General features: G+C 42.0%; 1 protein-coding gene across 1 annotated transcript in view; it reads left to right on the forward strand.

Moving 5' to 3' along the window:
* The first annotated feature begins 305 nt into the window (after positions 1-305).
* The window catches only part of LOC311088953 (NACHT, LRR and PYD domains-containing protein 1 homolog), a 38,471-nt gene continuing 16,912 nt past the window's right edge, over positions 306-21,864 (forward strand). The window contains exons 1-7 of the mRNA XM_084123348.1: positions 306-607; positions 8,159-8,230; positions 8,409-8,657; positions 17,965-18,009; positions 18,163-19,852; positions 19,973-20,056; positions 20,179-20,262. Coding sequence (XP_083979474.1) covers positions 8,212-8,230; positions 8,409-8,657; positions 17,965-18,009; positions 18,163-19,852; positions 19,973-20,056; positions 20,179-20,262 — 2,171 coding nt within the window. The 5' untranslated portion in view covers positions 306-607; positions 8,159-8,211. The remainder of the gene's footprint in view (positions 608-8,158; positions 8,231-8,408; positions 8,658-17,964; positions 18,010-18,162; positions 19,853-19,972; positions 20,057-20,178; positions 20,263-21,864) is intronic.

The raw sequence follows: 21,864 nt of genomic DNA on the forward strand, positions 1-21,864 counted from the left end.
CCCGCTCTCCCCTAAATCAGATTTCCCAAAGCTACAAGAGAACGGAGGAGTGCCGTTTAAAATGAACCGATTCACTAGAACAAATCGGACTTCGAGGAGCTTCTGTGCTGAATTGGTTAGCACTGTGTGATCGTGGTTGATTCGGCTGTGCAGTTTGGAGCATTTCAGGATGAGAAAGCATTTGCAAAAGTGCTGTAAGACGGTTCCTTACTATAGCTTGTGGGAATGAAGAGCGCGGCAACAAACCGCACTTTATCGACGGTCCCTTGTTGACTCTGACGAGAGGAGCACGTCTTTTAACTCTCATTGCGAAAGCTTGTGGAATATTAGCCTATCACCCTTTCGCGTTTTACACCAGTACTATTTTGGAGAGATGATCCTTCGCCGTTTGTCTCTATGTGTGAGGAGGAATATCGAAAACAAAACTAACTCGGCATAACTAAACTAGTATTCTGGGATGTCTTATAGAAATGAGGGAAGTTCAGAAGAGGTGTGTCCACAAACTACTTTCGATCTGTAGTGTAGAAATGAATATTACACATTAATATTCGTGACAAAGCCTTGACATCTTCACAGTGAATAGGCTACTATGTCGACTTCACTGAAGGTAAGAACAAGACTGGACCGTAACTTATTGGTCACTTTTCTGACATGAAGCCTCGCAGTCACGAGATGAGTTTTGCTCACTTACACGATCGATATTATTGTTTTTCAAAACCGCGACTGGACGCGCAGCATAATATGTGGGGGTTTTTTTATACTGAGTATTGGATATAGATTATTTTTAAACTATTCGCCAAAAAGATTGATTCATGGGTAGAAACTATGTGCCAGTATGTGGCAACATTTCTTTGTGTGTGTTATGAGTGATTTATTTACTTAAAGTCACCATGAAATCTAGGCGAGAGCAACCTGTCACTCACGTGACGTGAGATCAGCAACAAATTCCCGAGGGCAATATAGGCTTGTTTGACTTAATGCAGCGGTGCGAATCTAATAAATCTGTATATTTATAACAGTAAAACCTCATTCCATGTAGTCACGAATCCCAATGTTATATTGTGTCATGTTTATCAAAATAAAATTGATTAAAAACATAGACTCCGCTACATTGGTATTTAAATACTATAGGCTTATGTTATGTTTATCACTTTATTATTGTACAAACAGACGCTGTATTAAGCAGTACATAAAGTATTGAATGAAAATTTATCTGAAACATCTGTTTCATCTCCCTGATTGATCGTTTCTACCACACCTAAGATCAACAAAATCAAGTCCCACCCCACAATTTTTTCTCATCTGAGAAGCCGTTTCACTTACATCACAATAACAACTTCCGTTTCAGGCCAAATTTAATCATTTCTTGTTAAGGAACAACATCCCCTCTCATTCCCCATCCTGAGTTACGAGTGATTCTAAACTCACTGGTAGGCATATTACTTTGAACTATATTTATTTTATCCCCAGCTTTATCTAGAATGCAGAATCCCTGACAACATTCAAAAGACAGCTGAAAACTCATCTCTTCTGTGAGCACTTAACCTCATAAAAAATAAAAAAATTCCTTCAATCCTCCCTTGTCCCAGCAAACATTTGGACGTTTAATGACCGTTGAAAAGACGTCCGTCCGACACATCCCGTCATGGTTGAAAAATTTTCCAAAATGAAAGTTGAACGGACGTCTTCGACGTCATCTAACCGTGAATTCCACGTCTAAATGCGTCGTCCTTCGTCATCCGTGTGTTTAAATGTGTTGTTGCATAATTTAAGTGTATATATAAGCCTGCATATAAAATAATCACACACCTATTGTGTAACATCGTGTAAGGCAATCAAGTCTTGAGGTTTACACATCTTGACAAAGGTTCTAAAAAGGTCCAAAATTGGTCCAGTCAGACCTTAACATCAATAAAACGTTTTAATCACGTGTACATCACAAACAAGAACACATTATTTGTTGACATAAGCAAAAATTTTACATTGATTTAGCACAACATTTTATTGATCTTGAACAGCCAAAATTTATCTTTATTTTTTTCAATGTTTGTTAACCAAACTAAAATACTAATTACAAAATACTGAATTATTATATAAAGGGATAGTTCACCCAAAAATGAAAATTCTGTCATTTACTCACCCTCATGTTCCAAACCTGTATGAGTTTCTTTCTTCTGCTGAACACAAAATAAGATATTTTGAAGAATGTTTGTAACCAGGCAAATAGCGCAACCACTGACTACCATTATTGGAGAAAAAAGGATTATGGTAGTTCATGGGAAGAGACATCTGCTTGGTTACAAACATTCTTCCAAACATCTTTGTGTTTAGCATAACATAGAAAGGTTTGAAACATGAGGTTGAGTAAATGATGACAATTTTCATTTTTGGGTGAACTATTCCTTAAACACATTGTTTGGCTCATTTTTTGTATCCACCACCCCCAGCTCTTCCTGGAGCATGTTTCAGGTGTTCTGCCATTGCTGCATCAATTTCAGAGTCTGTAGCATTTGGGCTCCACCTCTTCACAGCATCTAAGGGAAGAGAATATTTCTTTTTAAAATAAATAAAATTAAAAATTTGAGGTAAATGACATGCACTTATTTTCAAAATATTTTTAAAGCAGTTACTGAAAACATACATGTTCAAATCCAGCTAAACATTTAATTCTATTTCAGATAATTTACTTTCTGAAAGAAACTCTCAAAAGGCTACATTAATAAGTTACAGTAATAACTTTGACTGTATCATTAAACATACTTTATACTATGGTATACCGTTGTATAATTTCAAAGTAACTTTTAGCCTACTAGCTAATTTTAGCCAAACTCAGTAAATTTCAGTTGACAATGTGGGCATCATTTCTTTCAGTTCATTCATGTCAAACAAGTAAAACTCAAGCACGTTAATCTAATAATACAAAATGTACTTACCCAACAGTAGAATTTTAAAAATATCGATACAACTCCCTCCTCAATTCCTCCTCTCCTCATGGTTGTTCAATGTTCCGGAGTCTATGGGGAGAACGCGTTAACATCTCGCAAGATAATCTATCCTATCGCGGGATTTTGTAATATCGTGAGATCTTTTATTACTACATCTTGGCAGCACAGTTTTGGCAATTACATCCAACTCAGACATAAATGGTGACCATTTTACATGTATATGCATACATTCCATAAAAAAATAACAACGAATACATCAGGTACAACAGATTGAAATAATGACTAAAATGCAGTGGCTTTGCAATCACTTAACCACACTGGGCACTTTGTGATTATAATTTATTTAAACAAGATAAAGTAAATATATTTACTTTGTATACAAATTGTGTATTTCATAAAGATAATTCCTGTTTTTTTTTTTTCCTGTCTTGCTTGACTAGACGTGTAAAGGACGTCAGTGGACGTCTTCACAACCTCTTAAAAACTACTTGGGCAATTAAATTAATTATTGCAGTATTAACCATGCAAGGATTAAGCACAGCTTTTGCATATTTCACAAGGATTTCATAGAGGGTCATGATGGACTATAAATGCACGTGTAAAAGATGTCGCCAGGTCCTCTCACCCGATACACTGTTGAACTACACGTAGCTAAAAGTCAAAATTATAATGACAATTATACATGCAACCCCAGAGAACTGTGGACATGTACAAATGTATCTGAATGCATTTTTAGAAAATGTTCTGTGTTATATATTTTTACCGATTTATGCCGTCCTACCGCGACTATTTTTGGCCAGGGACACGATGTTGCCGTCGGACCAATGTTTGCTGGGGTCTGGGTTATGCTACTCTGAGCAATGCCTGAACTTTGTATTTTGAGCACTTCTTGCGTTGTTTTTGCCTCTTCACGATGACTCGCTTGCTTTAGTCCTCATTTGTAAGTCGCTTTGGACAAAGGTGTCTGTTAAGTGACTAAATAAATGTAATGTAAATTTTATAGGGTAAGTCGTGGGAAGTTGATGATGAATTTGCCACAGAATTAAAATATGAAATATGTAGATCATTGGCCACTATTACTGGGTGTTTAACCTCTTCAGGCATCATTTCATTTTCAAGACGTCCACCAACTCTCATGATATCTGAGTGAAGTACTGGGTTAAAATGGTAAATGGTAAATTATCACACCATCTATCCGCCAGTTCTTCAGAATGTCTCTTCTTCTGGCAAAGACTAATCATTTCCAATTCAGCCTTTTCCAGTTCCTCAGAAAACAACAAATTTGGAGGGATATTGAATTGATATGAATGTACTATCACACCGGTGTGATCATTCTTGGCTGGTCCCTGGAACGTACGATCACAACGGTGTGATTAGAATGTTCGTGCATCACGTGATCAACTGCTAAATCTGGTTAGGGGCTGGAGCTTGCACTGGGCTCTGGTCAGGGCCTTAAGCCTGCACTGGGCTCTGGTCAGGGGCTGGAGCCTGCACTGGTATATGGCCAGGGCCTTAAGCCTGCACTGGTATCTGGTCAGGTCCTGAAGCCTACACTGGACTCTGGCCAGGGGCTGGAGCCTGCACTGGTATCTGGTCAGGGCCTGAAGCCTGCACTGGGCTCTGGTCAGGGCCTGAAGCCATCACTGGACTCTGGTCAGGGTCTGGAGCCTGCACTGGACTCTGGTCAGGGGCTGGAGCTTGCACTGGGCTCTGGTCAGGGGCTGAAGCCTGCACTGGTATCTGGTCAGGGCCTGAAGCTTGCACTGGGCTCTGGTCAGGGGCTGAAGCCTACACTGGTATCTGGTCAGGGCATGAAGCCTGCACTGGTATCTAGTCAGGGCCTGAAGCCTGCACTGGACTCTGGTTAGGGCCTGAAGCCATCACTGGACTCTGGCTAGGGGCTGGAGCTTGCACTGGGCTCTGGTAAGGGGCTGAAGCCTGCACTGGTATCTTGTCAGGGCCTGAAGTCTGCACTGGGCTCTGGTCAGTGGCTGGAGCTTGCACTGGGCTCTGGTCAGGGGCTGGAGCTTGCACTGGACTCTGGTTAGGGGCTGGAGCCTGCACTGGGCTCTGGACAGGGGCTGGAGCTTGCACTGGGCTCTGGTCAGTGGCTGGAGCTTGCACTGGGCTCTGGTTAGGGGTTGGAGCTTGCGCTGGGCTCTGGTTAGGGGCTGGAGCCTACACTGGGCTCTGGACAGGGGCTGGAGCTTGCACTGGGCTCTGGTCAGTGGCTGGAGCTTGCACTGGACTCTGGTTAGGGGCTGGAGCTTGCGCTGGGCTCTGGTCAGTGGCTGGAGGTTGCACTGGGCTCTGGTCAGAGGCTTGAGCTTGCACTGGGCTCTGGTCAGTGGCTGGAGCTTGCACTGGGCTCTGGTCAGAGGCTGAAGCCTGCACTGGTATCTTGTCAGGGCCTGAAGTCTGCACTGGGTTCTGGTCAGTGGCTGGAGCTTGCACTGGGCTCTGGTCAGGGGCTGGAGCTTGCACTGGACTCTGGTTAGGGGCTGGAGCTTGCACTGGACTCTGGTTAGGGGTTGGAGCTTGCACTGGGCTCTGGTCAGGGGCTGGAGCCTGTACTGGGCTCTGGACAGGGGCTGGAGCTTGCACTTGGCTCTAGTTAGGGGCTGGAGCTTGCGCTGGGCTCTGGTCAGTGGCTGGAGCTTGCGCTGGGCTCTGGTCAGGGCCTGAAGCCATCACTGGACTCTGGTTAGGGGCTGGAGCTTGCACTGGACTCTGGTTAGGGGGTGGAGCTTGCACTGGACTCTGGTCAGTGGCTGGAGCTTGCACTGGGCTCTGGTCAGGGCCTGAAGCCATCACTGGACTCTGGTTAGGGCCTGAAGCCATCACTGGACTCTGGCTAGGGGCTGGAGCTTGCACTGGGCTCTGGTCAGGGGCTGAAGCCTGCACTGGTATCTTGTCAGGGCCTGAAGTCTGCACTTGGCTCTGGTCAGTGGCTGGAGCTTGCACTGGGCTCTGGTCAGGGGCTGGAGCTTGCACTGGACTCTGGTTAGGGGCTGGAGCCTGCACTGGGCTCTGGACAGGGGCTGGAGCTTGCACTGGGCTCTGGTCAGTGGCTGGAGCTTGCACTGGGCTCTGGTTAGGGGTTGGAGCTTGCACTGGGCTCTGGTTAGGGGCTGGAGCCTACACTGGGCTCTGGACAGGGGCTGGAGCTTGCACTGGGCTCTGGTCAGTGGCTGGAGCTTGCACTGGACTCTGGTTAGGGGCTGGAGCTTGCGCTGGGCTCTGGTCAGTGGCTGAAGCTTGCACTGGGCTCTGGTCAGAGGCTTGAGCTTGCACTGGGCTCTGGTCAGTGGCTGGAGCTTGCACTGGGCTCTGGTAAGAGGCTGAAGCCTGCACTGGTATCTTGTCAGGGCCTGAAGTCTGCACTGGGTTCTGGTCAGTGTCTGGAGCTTGCACTGGGCTCTGGTCAGGGGCTGGAGCTTGCACTGGACTCTGGTTAGGGGCTGGAGCTTGCACTGGACTCTGGTTAGGGGTTGGAGCTTGCACTGGGCTCTGGTCAGGGGCTGGAGCCTGTACTGGGCTCTGGACAGGGGCTGGAGCTTGCACTTGGCTCTAGTTAGGGGCTGGAGCTTGCGCTGGGCTCTGGTCAGTGGCTGGAGCTTGCGCTGGGCTCTGGTCAGGGCCTGAAGCCATCACTGGACTCTGGTTAGGGGCTGGAGCTTGCACTGGACTCTGGTTAGGGGGTGGAGCTTGCACTGAACTCTGGTCAGTGGCTGGAGCTTGCACTGGGCTCTGGTCAGGGCCTGAAGCCATCACTGGACTCTGGTCAGGGTCTGAAGCCTGCACTGGGCTCTGGTCAGGGCCTGAAGCCATCACTGGACTCTGGTCAGGGTCTGAAGCCTGCACTGGACTCTGGTCAGGGGCTGGAGCTTGCACTGGGCTCTGGTCAGGGGCTGAAGCCTGCACTGGTATCTGGTCAGGGCCTGAAGCTTGCACTGGGCTCTGGTCAGGGGCTGAAGCCTACACTGGTATCTGGTCAGGGCATGAAGCCTGCACTGGTATCTAGTCAGGGCCTGAAGCCTGCACTGGACTCTGGTTAGGGCCTGAAGCCATCACTGGACTCTGGCTAGGGGCTGGAGCTTGCACTGGGCTCTGGTCAGGGGCTGAAGCCTGCACTGGTATCTTGTCAGGGCCTGAAGTCTGCACTGGGCTCTGGTCAGGGGCTGGAGCTTGCACTGGACTCTGGTTAGGGGCTGGAGCCTGCACTGGGCTCTGGACAGGGGCTGGAGCTTGCACTGGGCTCTGGTCAGTGGCTGGAGCTTGCACTGGACTCTGGTTAGGGGCTGGAGCTTGCGCTGGGCTCTGGTCAGTGGCTGGAGCTTGCACTGGGCTCTGGTCAGAGGCTTGAGCTTGCACTGGGCTCTGGTCAGAGGCTGAAGCCTGCACTGGTATCTTGTCAGGGCCTGAAGTCTGCACTGGGTTCTGGTCAGTGGCTGGAGCTTGCACTGGGCTCTGGTCAGGGGCTGGAGCTTGCACTGGACTCTGGTTAGGGGCTGGAGCTTGCACTGGACTCTGGTTAGGGGTTGGAGCTTGCACTGGGCTCTGGTCAGGGGCTGGAGCCTGTACTGGGCTCTGGACAGGGGCTGGAGCTTGCACTTGGCTCTAGTTAGGGGCTGGAGCTTGCGCTGGGCTCTGGTCAGTGGCTGGAGCTTGCGCTGGGCTCTGGTCAGGGCCTGAAGCCATCACTGGACTCTGGTTAGGGGCTGGAGCTTGCACTGGACTCTGGTTAGGGGGTGGAGCTTGCACTGGACTCTGGTCAGTGGCTGGAGCTTGCACTGGGCTCTGGTCAGGGGCTGAAGCTTGCACTTAACTCTGAACAGGGCCTGAAGCTGTCACTGGACTCTGGTCAGGGGCTGGAGCCTGCACTGGACTCTGGTGACATATCCATTATCAGGTCAATTTCTACAGAGTTTTCATGACAGAACTATACAATATGAAATTTGACAATGCTGAGTCAAAAGCAGAAGATGACCGATACATTTATTTATCAGAAAATTAATCAACCTTCTATGTCTGTAACATTTAGTTCTTTGACTATAAATTCAGTAAAGGCCAAATTTGGGTTGTGCATGTTAAGATACATTTTTCTACATGCCACTTAATTTACTGCATACCAATAATGTAATCTTTAACCATGGGTCACAAAAGCTCTCTTCAACCATCTCACACTACGTGCATTATGTTTCATTTCCTAGAGGACAACTTAAGACAGCTCTCTACAACACGTCATAGACACTTATGAGACACCATGGACCAAGACTCAGAGTGTAAGTAGTTACCATGGTAAAAGCATAGATAGTCATATGAAAAAAGTCTGCATTACACTGATTAAAAGTGAAGTTTCCCAAATAAGTACTTGCTACACTATAGAATATCCCGTTCTTGAATCTTATGAAATCACTTTCTCCCTTGTGAGCAGTTATCATGTTATTATCTCTCTACCAGGTGCTCGGTTTGTGGATGCCCACTGGGCGAATCTTGTCCAGAGAGTACAGATGGTGATGCCGATAGCGGATGAGCTGCAGTCCAGTGGCATGCTGGAATGGGAGCCATACTGTAAGATCAGAGCAGCAGATACTAACCAGGAGAAAATGAGAGAGTTATATGAAGTGTTGCACTCTGGAGGAGACAAAGTTAAATCTGCCTTTTATTCTAGCCTGGAAAAGCATGAGCCATCTCTGTTTAGAGACTTAGGTAAGAGCACACTAATTTTGGCTATTATACCACATGTGTCTAGACCTACAGTATATTGAGATATGTACTGTTAAAATATGTACTTTTACAGGCATTACACAAATTCCAGAAGCTCTTGTAGAAACCTTAAATATTTTGTCTTAATTTTCCATCTTGTTAACTTATTTCTGTCAGGACCACTATCGTCAAATACGATTGACAATTAGCATATGTTTTGGATTGGAGGTATGGTTCTGTTCTGGGCAAGAACTCCCAGTGCAGCGATGCAGCCTAGCATGGCAGGGTTCCCACGGGGTCATAAAAAAGTCTAAAGTTCTGAGCTTTAAATTTAAGGCCTTAAAACGTCTTAAAGACGGCCAGATTTTCATCCAAGGTCTTAAATTTAATTTAGTCAGGTCTAAAAAAGGTTTTACCCTCGTTTATTTCCAGAAACGCTGGCCGCAGAAAGTTATTACAAAGTAGAAAGTTATTACAAAGTAGTAAAAAAAGTATCGAGTCGTAGCCTACAAAGCGGAGCTCTAGAGCAGGGGTCTCCAACACGTCGAGACCAGTAGCTCATGGCCTGATTTGAAGTCGCTCGCCAAGGGGCCGTTCACATATAGTGTCTTTTGCGTGCTCAAGTTCGTTATTTTAAATGTAGACGTGTGGCAAGCCCGCTCATATTAGAAGCGATGCAGCCGTTTTTTCCAGGTGGAGCGAGATGAAAAAATCTCAACTTTTTTTCTGCAAGTGCACTGCAGGTCATGTGACAAGAACCAACCAATCAGCTTCACCCTTTCCGTAACAACATTGAAAGCTCAGTCAACAGGAAGGATGGGGGTGCACCCAAACACTACGGGTGTTTTTCTCTTCTCTTTAAATAAATCTTGAAGCAGAGCTACAGCAAGCGTTTATCGGTGGTGGAAATCCATTAACTACTACAACAACCATAGAAATACATAATAAAGGCTAGATGTCTTGTCCGCGCTGCTGGCCAATGGAGGTCGACATCCGCACCTGGCGGCCATCTTGTCACAGTCAGCTCGCTCACTCGTAACATTGTGTTTTAATGGTGCATGTCATAGCTGGCAACTTTTGAGTTTTGCTTGGAGTGAGATTTATGTTTTGGGGGGGGGGGGGTTGGTGTAGTGTAAAAAAAATTATTGCATCACAATAAGTGTATTGTGATTGTCAAAACATTTTAGTAACTAAACTGAATTTTATTAGGTTTAGTGAGAACATGTTACAATGTTTACATGGTTCAATTTCTGGTAAGCTACGCTTTTTTATTATTTCATTTGATTTTGATTTAATATTGACTCATTTGGATAAATATTAGGTAGGCTACACAAGATAGGCATTCATTTTTCTCAAGAAAAAAACAACTCACCTAATGCTGTAAACATACAGAGAGCCCTATCAGCTGGTAGTATTATTTAAGGTTAAAAAATAACACAAATTAAATATAATGCGTTTTTTTTTATTATAATAACAACTTTATTTAAAGCTCCAATATGTAGGAATTTTGTAATAAAATTTCCAAAAATAACTTGCACAGTGTGATATATTTCCTCCAGTTGTGTACTTACAATATCTCAAAAGTCTCCAAAGATTTTTTATTTCAGAGAAATTCCGATTTTAAATAACTGGCCGTCCCGGAAAAGAAATGTCGCGCCAGTGACGCAATGTCCGCTCTATCCTTTTTTTCCGCTATCCGATTTTTTTTTTTTTTTACAACAACTTTATTGAGTTTTTTTTCTTATCACAATAAACAATAAAGACGTCTGACAAAGAATAAAAAAAGAATAAAATAAAAAATATGACCCACCACACCGGAATATCACATGGTCAAATGCGGAAGTGGTGGTTAAAGCGTTATAGCCATAGACTGTATGGTTATAGCTGTTATGGATCACGAACTCTTTGAAGTGCCAACAAAACGAAAGCGTCCATATTCTGATACACGCAGACTGTGTGACAAACGGAGGAATAAAACCCAGATAAATATCGGCAGGCGTTTTCGAGATGGAGAGAGCTGCGCGACTATCTTGGACTTGACAGAGACTGCTCTCGCGAGTGTATTGATAGACAGGTAAGACATGCAACTGTCAATAATAGCACTTATAAACAAAGTTATATTGCTCTTTGTACTTTGGTAAGGCTTTTTATCACGTGTGGTGACCGAGATTATGGCAGTACAATTAAATACAATCGGATATGATGTTAAAAAAATATATTTAGTCATTACTTGCAAATGTTCGTTCAAATTTACTTTTAGATATTGGTTTGAACACGTTAAACAACACGGCATTAACCATAAAAACGTAAAACTGCACAACATAAACCAAACAAATCATTTGACAAATAGCTGTATGTTGTAACGGGATAATATAGCATAACATTTCACGTTCCTTGCAGTTCATTAATTATGATGACATAAAATAATACGATCAGACATACAGGTAATACAAAAACGAATAAATTACCTCATCCGTGATCATGATTCATTAATTCCATTTAGATACATTGCTATGGTGAAAACGCATTAAAAACGACATCTCCCATCGTCACCTCCTTCATAGCGTCATCAAGCTTCGCCTTTGTTATTGTTGGAAACTGCGCCTTCTTGTGGTCAAATACCAAAGTCGCATACTGGAGCTTTAATGATATAAGTAAAAATATAATAAATATGCAATATAGTACACATATTTAGCCAAATACTCTCTATAGCTCTTTTTTTCTAGCCAACTAACGTGCTATAGCCTATATTATGGTCATTAAATGGCTTTCCTGAGGTAAATGTTATGTGACATGATTGTTCTCCAGCTGTTTTATTGACCCCTTTGTTTGATTGATTGGTCGATATTATGTATGAGGAATATACATTTCGGTAAGTTGTACTGTATCTTTCAACAGTGTTCATTCGTGTTTAAAGTTATTTATCAGCTAGAGATGATCTGGTCACGTGCCGCTAGGGATCTGTCGCGTCACATTTACAAGCGCCAAAACGGTATTTATTGTCTGAATTTCGTAATAAAAGTGACAGAATCTGAGAGCTGAGATTTTTTTCATATCATAAGTAATCTGCTCTGTCTAGTCTTTTGGTCTCCATGTCCTCTTTGCTTCGCGATTTTTCTGTGCGTGAGAAAATGGATGTGTGGCGTGAGCGCGTGTGAAGAGTGTCAATTGCGTGTGTCTCACGGTGAATGCGTGAGAGTTGGCAGCTATGGCATGTACTTTTTAAATAACCATAACTTGCTCAATTTTCTACCGATTTTCAAACTGTTTGCTTTGTTATAAACGTGTAACCGCACTGGGTATTGAACATTAGCTCAAATGATCTATAGGGAATTTTAATACTTAATCATGAATATGATTAATATATTGCATATTACAGTTACATTAAATCAGGGGTTCTCAAACTTTTTGTGTGTGTGGACCACTATTTGTAAACAAGAATTTTCGCGGACCACCTCATAATACACATAATAAAATATGTCTACACAGAGTCCTACCTGAATTAATCTGCACCTATAAATAGGCTTACTAGCACTAAAACTATAACTGGTCATCACATCAGTACAACAGGCTTGTTAAAAGAAAGTTTACTGCACAGAACGGCTGCCACATATTTAATTTATTTATTTAGCCTATTCAAGCGCCCGATCGAGGGCATAATCAGGTTCATTTGAACAACAGGCAATGGAGTATGAAATCTATACAGTAATAAGAACACTGGAATATAGTCAACATTTCAAAACCTTTGGCGATTTTAGGGGATTATTAATCTTCAGAGTTTTACAAGTCCTCAAAAAGTAGCCTACTTAGGCTTGAGTTTGTCCACTTAACAGCACATCCGCAAAACATTTCAGAAACGCAAGATCAAGAAACTAACTGGAAATTAAAATAATAACAGGCCTTATTCATTCCATTTATAAACATTTCGTTTCATATAAACTGCCTATGCCTAACTGTAAGTTCACACCGGACGCGAATAGCGCGTCAAATTCAAAAAGGGATAGGGATCATATGTCAAATTCGCGCCTGCCGCGTCTAGTGATACGCTTGATTTCGCAAGAGCGAAATTGACGCGCGTAAAAACAAAAGTTTGAAGAGAAATTTCGTCCGGTGTGAACGCACCATTAAAGGCATGCGTGTGATGTGATAATGAGAACATATTTGCCTCTGCCCTTTTCTCTTCAGAGAACCTGTTGCTATCCACCAAACCAATGTTGTTCTAACGGCACTGAACTTGAATGTCACGGCCGAACACCACTAGGCTATTTTAGTAATCACACAACTTGACAATTTAATTAAAATGTTATATCAATATAGGCCTACATATTCTTTTTACTTTTTTTATGGGAATTTCCTGGTAAAATGAAGGTAAAAAAAATATTATTTTATATTTTATTTAGCCTTTCCACGGACCACCTGCAGTACCCTCACGGACCACTAGTGGTCCGCGGACCACAGTTTGAGAATCACTGCATTAAATTATCGAAGTTGAAAATAGATCGATTGTATATATGAATAATCAATCACAACGAATTATAATTCCTCATTCATATATCAATAGTCTTATTTCAGATCGAGTCTATGAGATAACACTTAATGGAAATTAATGTAATTATCAAACAGTTGTTTGTCCAGCAAACGGCCGTAAGATTAACTTATCAACTTCTCAATAAAGTTATCACTTCTTACAAACTCCAATAAATATAAATTTTCTGGCCGTGAACATTCATTTTCCTGTGTTTATAAATTTAAACTACTCAACGTAGTAAATAATAAGCTTGTAGCTAGGATCAACATTTCATTGACTTCGTAATGTGAGCAATTTAGACAGAATGCAATCAAGAATATAATGGTTTTAATAATTGAACTAATAATACATCGAACTACAATTCACACAGAATATATATATGTATATACACCCAAAACAAACAAAACGAAAAACATTACGAACATGAATTAACAGAGGATGAGAGAATTAGAGAGATCAGACGATGAGAGAGGTGAGAGAGAATGAGAGAGAGGGAGAGAGGATGAGCAAGCGAAAGTGAAAGCAACATGTGCGATCAGAGAAAGGTCACAGTTAGGCAGAAATCACAGACCAGGGAACCTTTGAGAGAGACAACAAGAAATCAAATCACCTTAGTGGTGCAGGCAATCTTAAACACATTAAAAGCTCGATAGCTGATACTTGCATATAGTCTTTTGTGTTGCTGGGGCAAGAAGACGTGTGTCGGTCTTTCGGAGCTGCTATCGGAATTCGACTTCGTTAGATTGAGAGAATTACAGAGATATCAAACACGTCACATGAATATTATAGGAATACAAAGTTACATTCAAATGCACGAACAGAAGCATTTACAAGTTCGTTCCTTCAAATAAACGTCATAAACGAAGTGAATATAACCTGGGAAACACACAGGAGTATATGAAATATGACATGCTTATATTCTAAGTTTAAAGTTCAAAGTTTGTGTATGTGTGTGCGTTAATGTGTGTTGGAATGTCGGCCGCGTTACGCACCCCATTATCTCTCTTGCAGAGGAACTGGATGAGCTGCTAATGCTTGGTGGTCATAAACTTTATGACCTGGCATGAGATAGGGTTACGGGATGCGATTCCACTGGGAGAAACATTCTTCAAAAATACATTTCAGAGCCACACACTAGAAGATCATAACTATATGATCAAAACAAAACTAATCAAACATGCATGCACACAGGAAGGTCAGATACAAGTCTGGGTTACATACTGTACAAAGGACATTTGTGTGTGTGTATGTGTGGAATGTCTATAGACAGTTTCGTTATCTCTCTGGCTTAGAGAAAGGGGGTTTGGAATTCTTCTTTGCAAAGCTAGGAGATGCGGTGTCGTGTTGTTCTGTTTATCCTCCAAGTTGCAATAAAGTGTCGCAAAAGACCATTTGTTGCAGACTAGCTGGAGCCTAAGCATGATTTGTATTTGGGAGTTCAGAGGCCAAAGCTTGGACTTTAAAGGGTTAGTTCACCCAAAAATGAAAATTATGTCATTAATGACTCACCCTCATGTCGTTCCAAGCCCGTAAGACCTCCGTTCATCTTCGGAACACAGTTTAATATATTTTAGATTTTGTTCGAGAGCTTTCTGTTCCTCCATTGAAAGTCTGTGTTGTACGTCACACGTAGGCTCACTATTGGCCGACGCTGGTCATGTGTGATGCGTGTGACGTACAACACAGACCCGCTACGCTATTACACTACGTGAAATAGCTTGAGGCTCAGAGAAAAGGAAATGAATAGTGGCATAAAGTCGTTATTTTTGTTTACTTTTTGCGCACAAAAAGTATTCTCGTCGCTTGATAAATTTAAGATTGAGCCACTGATATCACATGGACTACTTTGATGATGTTTGTATTGCCTTTCTGGACGTGAACAGTATGCCATCCATTGACTTTCAATGGAGGAACAGAAAGCTCTCGAACAAAATCTAAAAAATCTTAAACTGTGTTCCGAAGATGAACGGAGGTCTTACGGGCTTGGAATGACATGAGGGTGAGTCATTAATGACATAATTAAAATTTTTGGGTGAACTAACCCTTTAAGAATGAATGTGCATTTGTGTTTAGATTCAACGAGCCATGATTCATTCATTCAGAACCAACGAATGAATGACCTGCTCATATGCTACATACGTCAGAGATGTAGTTATGAGACTGCATACTTATGAATAATTATAATATGACTTCCTTATGAAAATAACATTGAACAGAACAGATAGGTGCAATGAATATACACACGCACAAGGTATTTGTTTAATTTTAAATCAATATATAGGCTACTAAAACTCAGTGTACAGAATGGCAACATGAGATATATATATATATATATATACACACTTTTATAATGTGAATATTACTATTATAATAAAATAATTTGAATTATTACATGTTTATTTTAACTTCTTCAGGGTTGGGCCATTTCTAGGCTTTTCCCCCCGATATTGCACTGTGCCTACTTCAGAGATCACTGTTCCCACCTATTTTGGCCTACCATCAAATGCCTGACCTCTTCAGAAAGCTAAGACCCTGTAGTGTCTTAGGAAACAATCAGAATAATTGTGTGAAGTACTGGCACAGAGTTATAGAGGCTAGAATATTGTTTTTTCTTTCTGCCAGATAACAAGCATCTCTGAACTGACCACATTTCAGCCCTCTAGGTCACTTGATATGACTTTAGAAAAATATAACCATAATACTGTCATATCTTACAGGTGAAAGGTGATCCCACAGGCTCTCATTTTGAGACTACGGCGATTGGAGCAGCCGTAGGCTACACAAAAGTCTGGCATCTTCTCTTATAAAGCCAGCAATTTCCTCTATCATAATGTAAGATGTTTTTAACAGACCAAACCGATTGGAAATCATGTGCAACTTAAGTTATATTGAAAAGAAAGAGCAATTCTGCCTCTCCCACTGATGTAAAATTGCTGGGTAGCCGCCAAACTGTAACGTTAGCTGCTACTAGGTCTCACTCAAAGCTCACAGCTTCTTGTAATTAGCCAGCTAATAACTACAACCACATTCACAAAGATTGTAATTTAGACAAAAGATTTCAGCGAGATAAAGAGTATTTGTGTTCGTGCAGATCACTCACCTTACATCAGGTACCACAGAGCCCGCCAGAAAGCTTGCCTGTGACAAGATGGCCACCGGTGATGACGTTAGAGACTCCGCCATAAGACATCTAGCCTTTATTATGTATATCTATGACAACAACTTCTTTGGCCCTGTCCCAAATGGCACACTCCGGACTTGTGGACTTCCTCAGAGTCCACACTTTGGTGACGTCATGTAGTGCAGACCTATAGGACCCTTGGCGCAAGTCCACGAGGGCGCATTGAGGTATTTTTGGGACAGACTCGATCGTTACACCGGAAATAACGGTCTGGTTGTTGTTGGACAGGAGAAATAACATTTTTTGCGCTCCAACGTCTTATCTCCATGTCAACTACACAGCCTAATTTTACAGTTCTGTATTTTGATATTGCGCATGCCACCTGGGCTTTAGACAATAGATACATCATGCTTATTTAAATGATGTAGCTGTACATAATAATACATAATGTTCCATTTGAACTAAGATTACAATTTTAACACATAATGAAAATGTGTATGAGTTTCAGATGAATTTACAGGTTTCAATATTCATACTGTGTTTATATGACTCAGTAAAGCCCTGACATTCGGTTCTATTTATTCAATGAATCATAATGTGATTGTATTATTTAATGCACTATTATTATGTTTGAGACATCAACCACTGGTCGATGACCATAATGTTTGTAATAAACTGTTGGTAACTGGTAAAATGAATATTTAGGTCATAAAAACTAATAATATTTTCTTCTCAGCCATGTCAACAATTGTCTGTGAGCGAAATCTCCTCCCATCCGTTGTCTGATTGGCCTTTCGCAAGGATTCCTGGGTAGTTAAAGTGTGTGGAGCCTGCATCTATGCGGGCTTCGCGGAAGACCGCTTCAAGGGTACAAAGGGGGCGCTGCTGAGCACACTTCATGAATGGGACGGCCTACGGACTCGTAGACTCAGCGAGTACGCGCAATTTAAGTCCACGAGACCGAAAGTCCTCATGAAGTGCGCCATTTGGGACAGGGCCTTTGTCGTTGTGGAGAGTGCATGCATGGTTGCATAGCAACGACAGATGCCACAGGAACATTGGACCGAATTTTACTATGGATAAGAGCAGGGAGAGCAGCAATAACCCCCTTTAGGGTAAACAGTCTGATTCAAAGGGGAATCAGAATCCCAAATCCTGACTGATGAGAGGTGGAGCTGGGGATGGAGGAGGGTAATTTGCTCCTGATAAACGCAATACTGCTGATAATACTGGAGGAGCTGATATATGAATACAGTGATAGGCGTTGTATTCCTAAAGGTAGACTTGGATCAGCTGAGAGTCTGAGTGTCTTTGCTTTTCAAACCGGAAGTAGAAAATTGCTCTACAAAATGCAAAAATATCTAATTTCCACTTATGGATAGACTTTATGAGTACTTTTAGTGTTTTCAATGATGTGCAGTCTCTACATATTTTTTCCCTTCTCAAAAAATGTGATTCACCAATACTGTTAATTTAGGGCAGTTGAGGCACAAACCTTACATTGGGTGGTGGTCTAATACATTTCTTCAGCAATAGACAGACTGACAGATAGACAGCGAGATAGATTGATGTAAAATGTTTGAAAATGTATGTGAAATGCCTTAATCAGTATATCAATTAATAAATCAATTAATGTATCAAGTGTGTCTAATGTTCTACAGGCTCCACAGGACATCACACACACTCTGAAAAAACACATTCCTCAGGTGACTGATGAGTTTTATAATAATATGTTTTAAATATTGCACTCCATCAACCTCGTAATTTAGTTGGTATTTGTCTGCTCTGGAATTTCTTACTGTATTAGAATCAGAAAAAGAAAAAAAAACTAACTCTTTGAACATTGACCTTTTCTACAGAAATCAGCTCAGTGATTCACAAATATATGAAGCAGATCTGCAGCGAGTATCAGTATGTGACTGAATATAACTCACTGCCTGGTGAACATGTGCTGCTGTCTGAGCGCTTCACACAACCTCTGATCCTTCGGAAACATAGAGATCGAATAGAGCGAGAAGAAGAGATCAGCTCCAGTGGAGAGAGCTTCCAGCAGGTCCTCAGCTCCAGGAGCAGTGGAGACTCTGTCCATCTCAGCTCTGTGTTCGACCCAGATGACCACGGGAACAGTCCTAGTTCTGTGATACTGCAGGGAAATTCTGGAAATGGGAAATCTTTCACTGTGCAGAAGATCATGATGGACTGGGCATCTGGTGACCTCTACAAAGGGCGGTTTGATATTGTGTTCCACTTAAAGTGTAAAGAAATAAATCGCATTCCTGGCGAGAAGAGTTTGGTGGAGATCTTGAGCTGCAGTTGTAGTTTAACATCAGATGAGATCTCACAGATTTTACAGCAGTCGCCAGAGAAGGTGCTTTTGGTCATTGATGGATTTGATGAGCTGAAACTCACACAGGACATTAATGACACGTCAGCACACACTGATCTGCTTCAGAAAGCCCCACCTGTGGACACTCTTTGTGCCCTGCTGAGGGGTCGAATCCTGCCAGAGTCTTTCCTGCTGGTCTCCTCCAGATCTACAGCTACAGACACACTCAGTAATCTGCTCAAAGGACCTCAGCGTTTCTCTGAGATTGTGGGATTTTCAGAAAAGGGGGTGGAGGAGTACTTCCAGAAGTTTTTTCAAAATGAGGAACTTTTCAGGGAGGCTTATACATATGTGAAGGCAAATGAAACCCTCATCACTGCCTGCTCAATCCCTGTCGTCTGCTGGATCATCTGCACAACTATCCATGAGCGTTTCAAATATGGTGCAAATAAGACAAGCGGACTGGAAACCACCAGCTCCATCTACATGGACTTTGTGTGCACTCTTCTGGAGCATCACTGCCAGGGTTTGAGTCAGTCCGTCCCGACCCTGCTGAGGAGTCTGGGTCAGCTGGCAGAGAGAGGGATGCAGGAACAGCAAGTCCTGCTGGATGAGAAAAGTGTGAATGAAACCATTTCAGACCCTGCTGGAAATCCATTCTTGTGCAAGTTCCTGTTTAAGAGAAGAATCTACCAGGAGACAATGTTCAGTTTCATGCATCTCAGCTTTCAGGAGTTCTTCACTGCTCTGTACTATGTCCTTCTTGATGAAGAAGAGTCCCTGAGGAAACTTACAAGGTCACTTTTAATGGATAGTTTCTCAAAACAACGTTTAGCAGCTGTGGTGCAATTTGCATTTGGTTTGTTGAATAAGGAAGTGAGACTCACACTTAAAAAACATGGTCTGTTCATTCATCCAAAAACACAGGCTCATCTGAAAGAATGGATTTTGGAAAAGGTTAAAGGTTGTTCCTTGAATTCGGAAGCAGTATGTTTTGTTCTTCACTGTCTCTATGAACTTCATGAAGAAGACTTTGTGAAAGAAGCAGTAGAATCCTGGGAAAAGATTAAACTATGTTGTTATTCCCTCAGAAGAACAGACGTCTGTGCCCTGCTGTACTGCTCTCAGTGCTGTCAGAGCATTGAAGAAATCTCTAGTTTGTTTTTAACATCAGAAGATTTGTCTATGATTTTGCCTGAACTTCACAAGTTTAAAGAAGCAAGGTAAATGCGTTGGTCTAAAACAGATATTTGGTGGATGTAATTAATATCTAATCTCTAATTTGCTGTTGCAAGGTAAACTTAATTAGTCTGTACAGTGATGTTCTGGATTTGATTTTGAAGCTTGGGTATAGAAGATCCATCAGACTCTGATCTCGGTGAACTGATCTACGCTCTCGTGAGAGGACAGACCCTGAGCTCACAGCAGTAATGTTTTAAAATATATTTTATACGTTTGGTGTGTTTTATGCACACGTACTATCATCCTTTAATCTGCTTTTGTTTGACTTTAAGGTTCATGTATATTTTTTCTGTGCTTTGATTTGCAGTGTTCGTGTAGAAACCTTTCCAGTAAAGTATTTTGATTATGCTGTCCACAAACTTGATCTGTCAATCGACGAAGAGCCGTCCAGGTGAAGAACAAGTGAATTTTTTCTATTCATTAAATAGTTTTTTTCTCATGATAACCAGAAATAATTCTATGATTAATATGTTTTGTATAACCCATTATATCATCATCTTGTTCTCCCGTTTATCTGGCATACTTGGTCTCCGCAATCTAATAAATTATAATTCTAATATAATAATGCATCTAAATTGGTCACCCAAAACAGTTTAAAAAATATAGCTGCAAGCAGCAATACGGGGCCAAGCCCTGCAAGGCACAGCAAGCAGACCAAGTACAGCAGTGCAGCAAGCATTTAAGCACCAAGAGCAGTGCGGAGCCTGAAGAACAAAACATCAGAAATTAAATGTACATGTAAATGTACATCAAGCACAGCAAGTACTGTAAGCACAGCAGCGCAGCAAGCATTTAAGCACCAACTGCAGTGCGGAGCCAGAAGAACAAAAAGATCAGAAATTGAATATACATGTAAATGTACATCAAGCACAGCAAGCATTTAAGCACCAACAGCAGTGCAGAGCCGGAAGGAATTTAAATGACAACTTTATACACAAGTTGTCCCACACAGGACTCGAACCCACGACCAGAATGGTTCTGGATTCATGACACGTGGTTTAGCAACTTGCGCCACTCAGAGGACGTGAATTCCAAAGCTGCAGAGGCTTCAGTGTAAGAATGAGCACACAAAAGCAAGTTAACCGGATTAGCATGCTAAGCTAGCTTCATGCTAATGTAGCTTATGGCTTATGACGTGGTACATCCAATCCTGGCAAAATAGATATCCTCGGATTCGACATGACGCAAGGAATCGATAGACACCAATTTTATGATTTTGTGACAAACTGTTCACAAGTTACAGCCTCTGAACCAATTTTGGGTCGACCTTGTTACATTTGCGACATCATAACTTTTTTTTTTCCAGTATAGCAAAAAAATCGGAGACAGTACTTCTATGCGGCTCGGTCCGAAGATCATTTGAGCAAATTTTGGACAATTTTGGACAAATTTTGAAGGAGGAGTAGTGAAAAAACTGTTTTACATTCGGTCCAATATGGCGGCCAGTCACATTGTTGAAAAATAACATATGAGTTATCGTTGAAATCAGCATAAGCCAAGGAATATATTGACATAAAGAAATCAAATTTCAAGCAATATTAGCAAAAGTTATAAGCGTTTTTTCAAAAAACAATGATATCTCTGGAACACTAGGTGGCGCTGTGATCAAATTTCTCAGGTACCTTCGGGCCATGCTAATGATGATCCATACCAAATTTGGTGAAGAAATTTCAAATAGTTTAAAAGATGTTGCAAATTATGTCAAAATTCAAAATGGCGGACACGTGGTACATCCCATCATGGCAAAATCGATGTCCACGGATTCGGCATGACCCAAGGAATCCATAGATACCACATTTATGATTTTCTGACAAACTGTTCAAAAGTTATTGTCCAAAATATAAATTTTTCATATCTCATGACCCGTAGGTGGCGCTGTTCCCAACTTTGGCATGGAACCTCAGATCATGCTTCAGATGAAGTGTACCAATTTTTGTTTCGATTGATCAAATTTCGGCCGAGATACAGCCGCTGAACCAATTTTAGGTCGACC

The sequence above is a fragment of the Abramis brama genome (genome assembly GCF_963993115.1).
Source record: "Abramis brama genome assembly, chromosome: 8".
NCBI classification, from domain to species: domain Eukaryota; kingdom Metazoa; phylum Chordata; class Actinopteri; order Cypriniformes; family Leuciscidae; genus Abramis; species Abramis brama.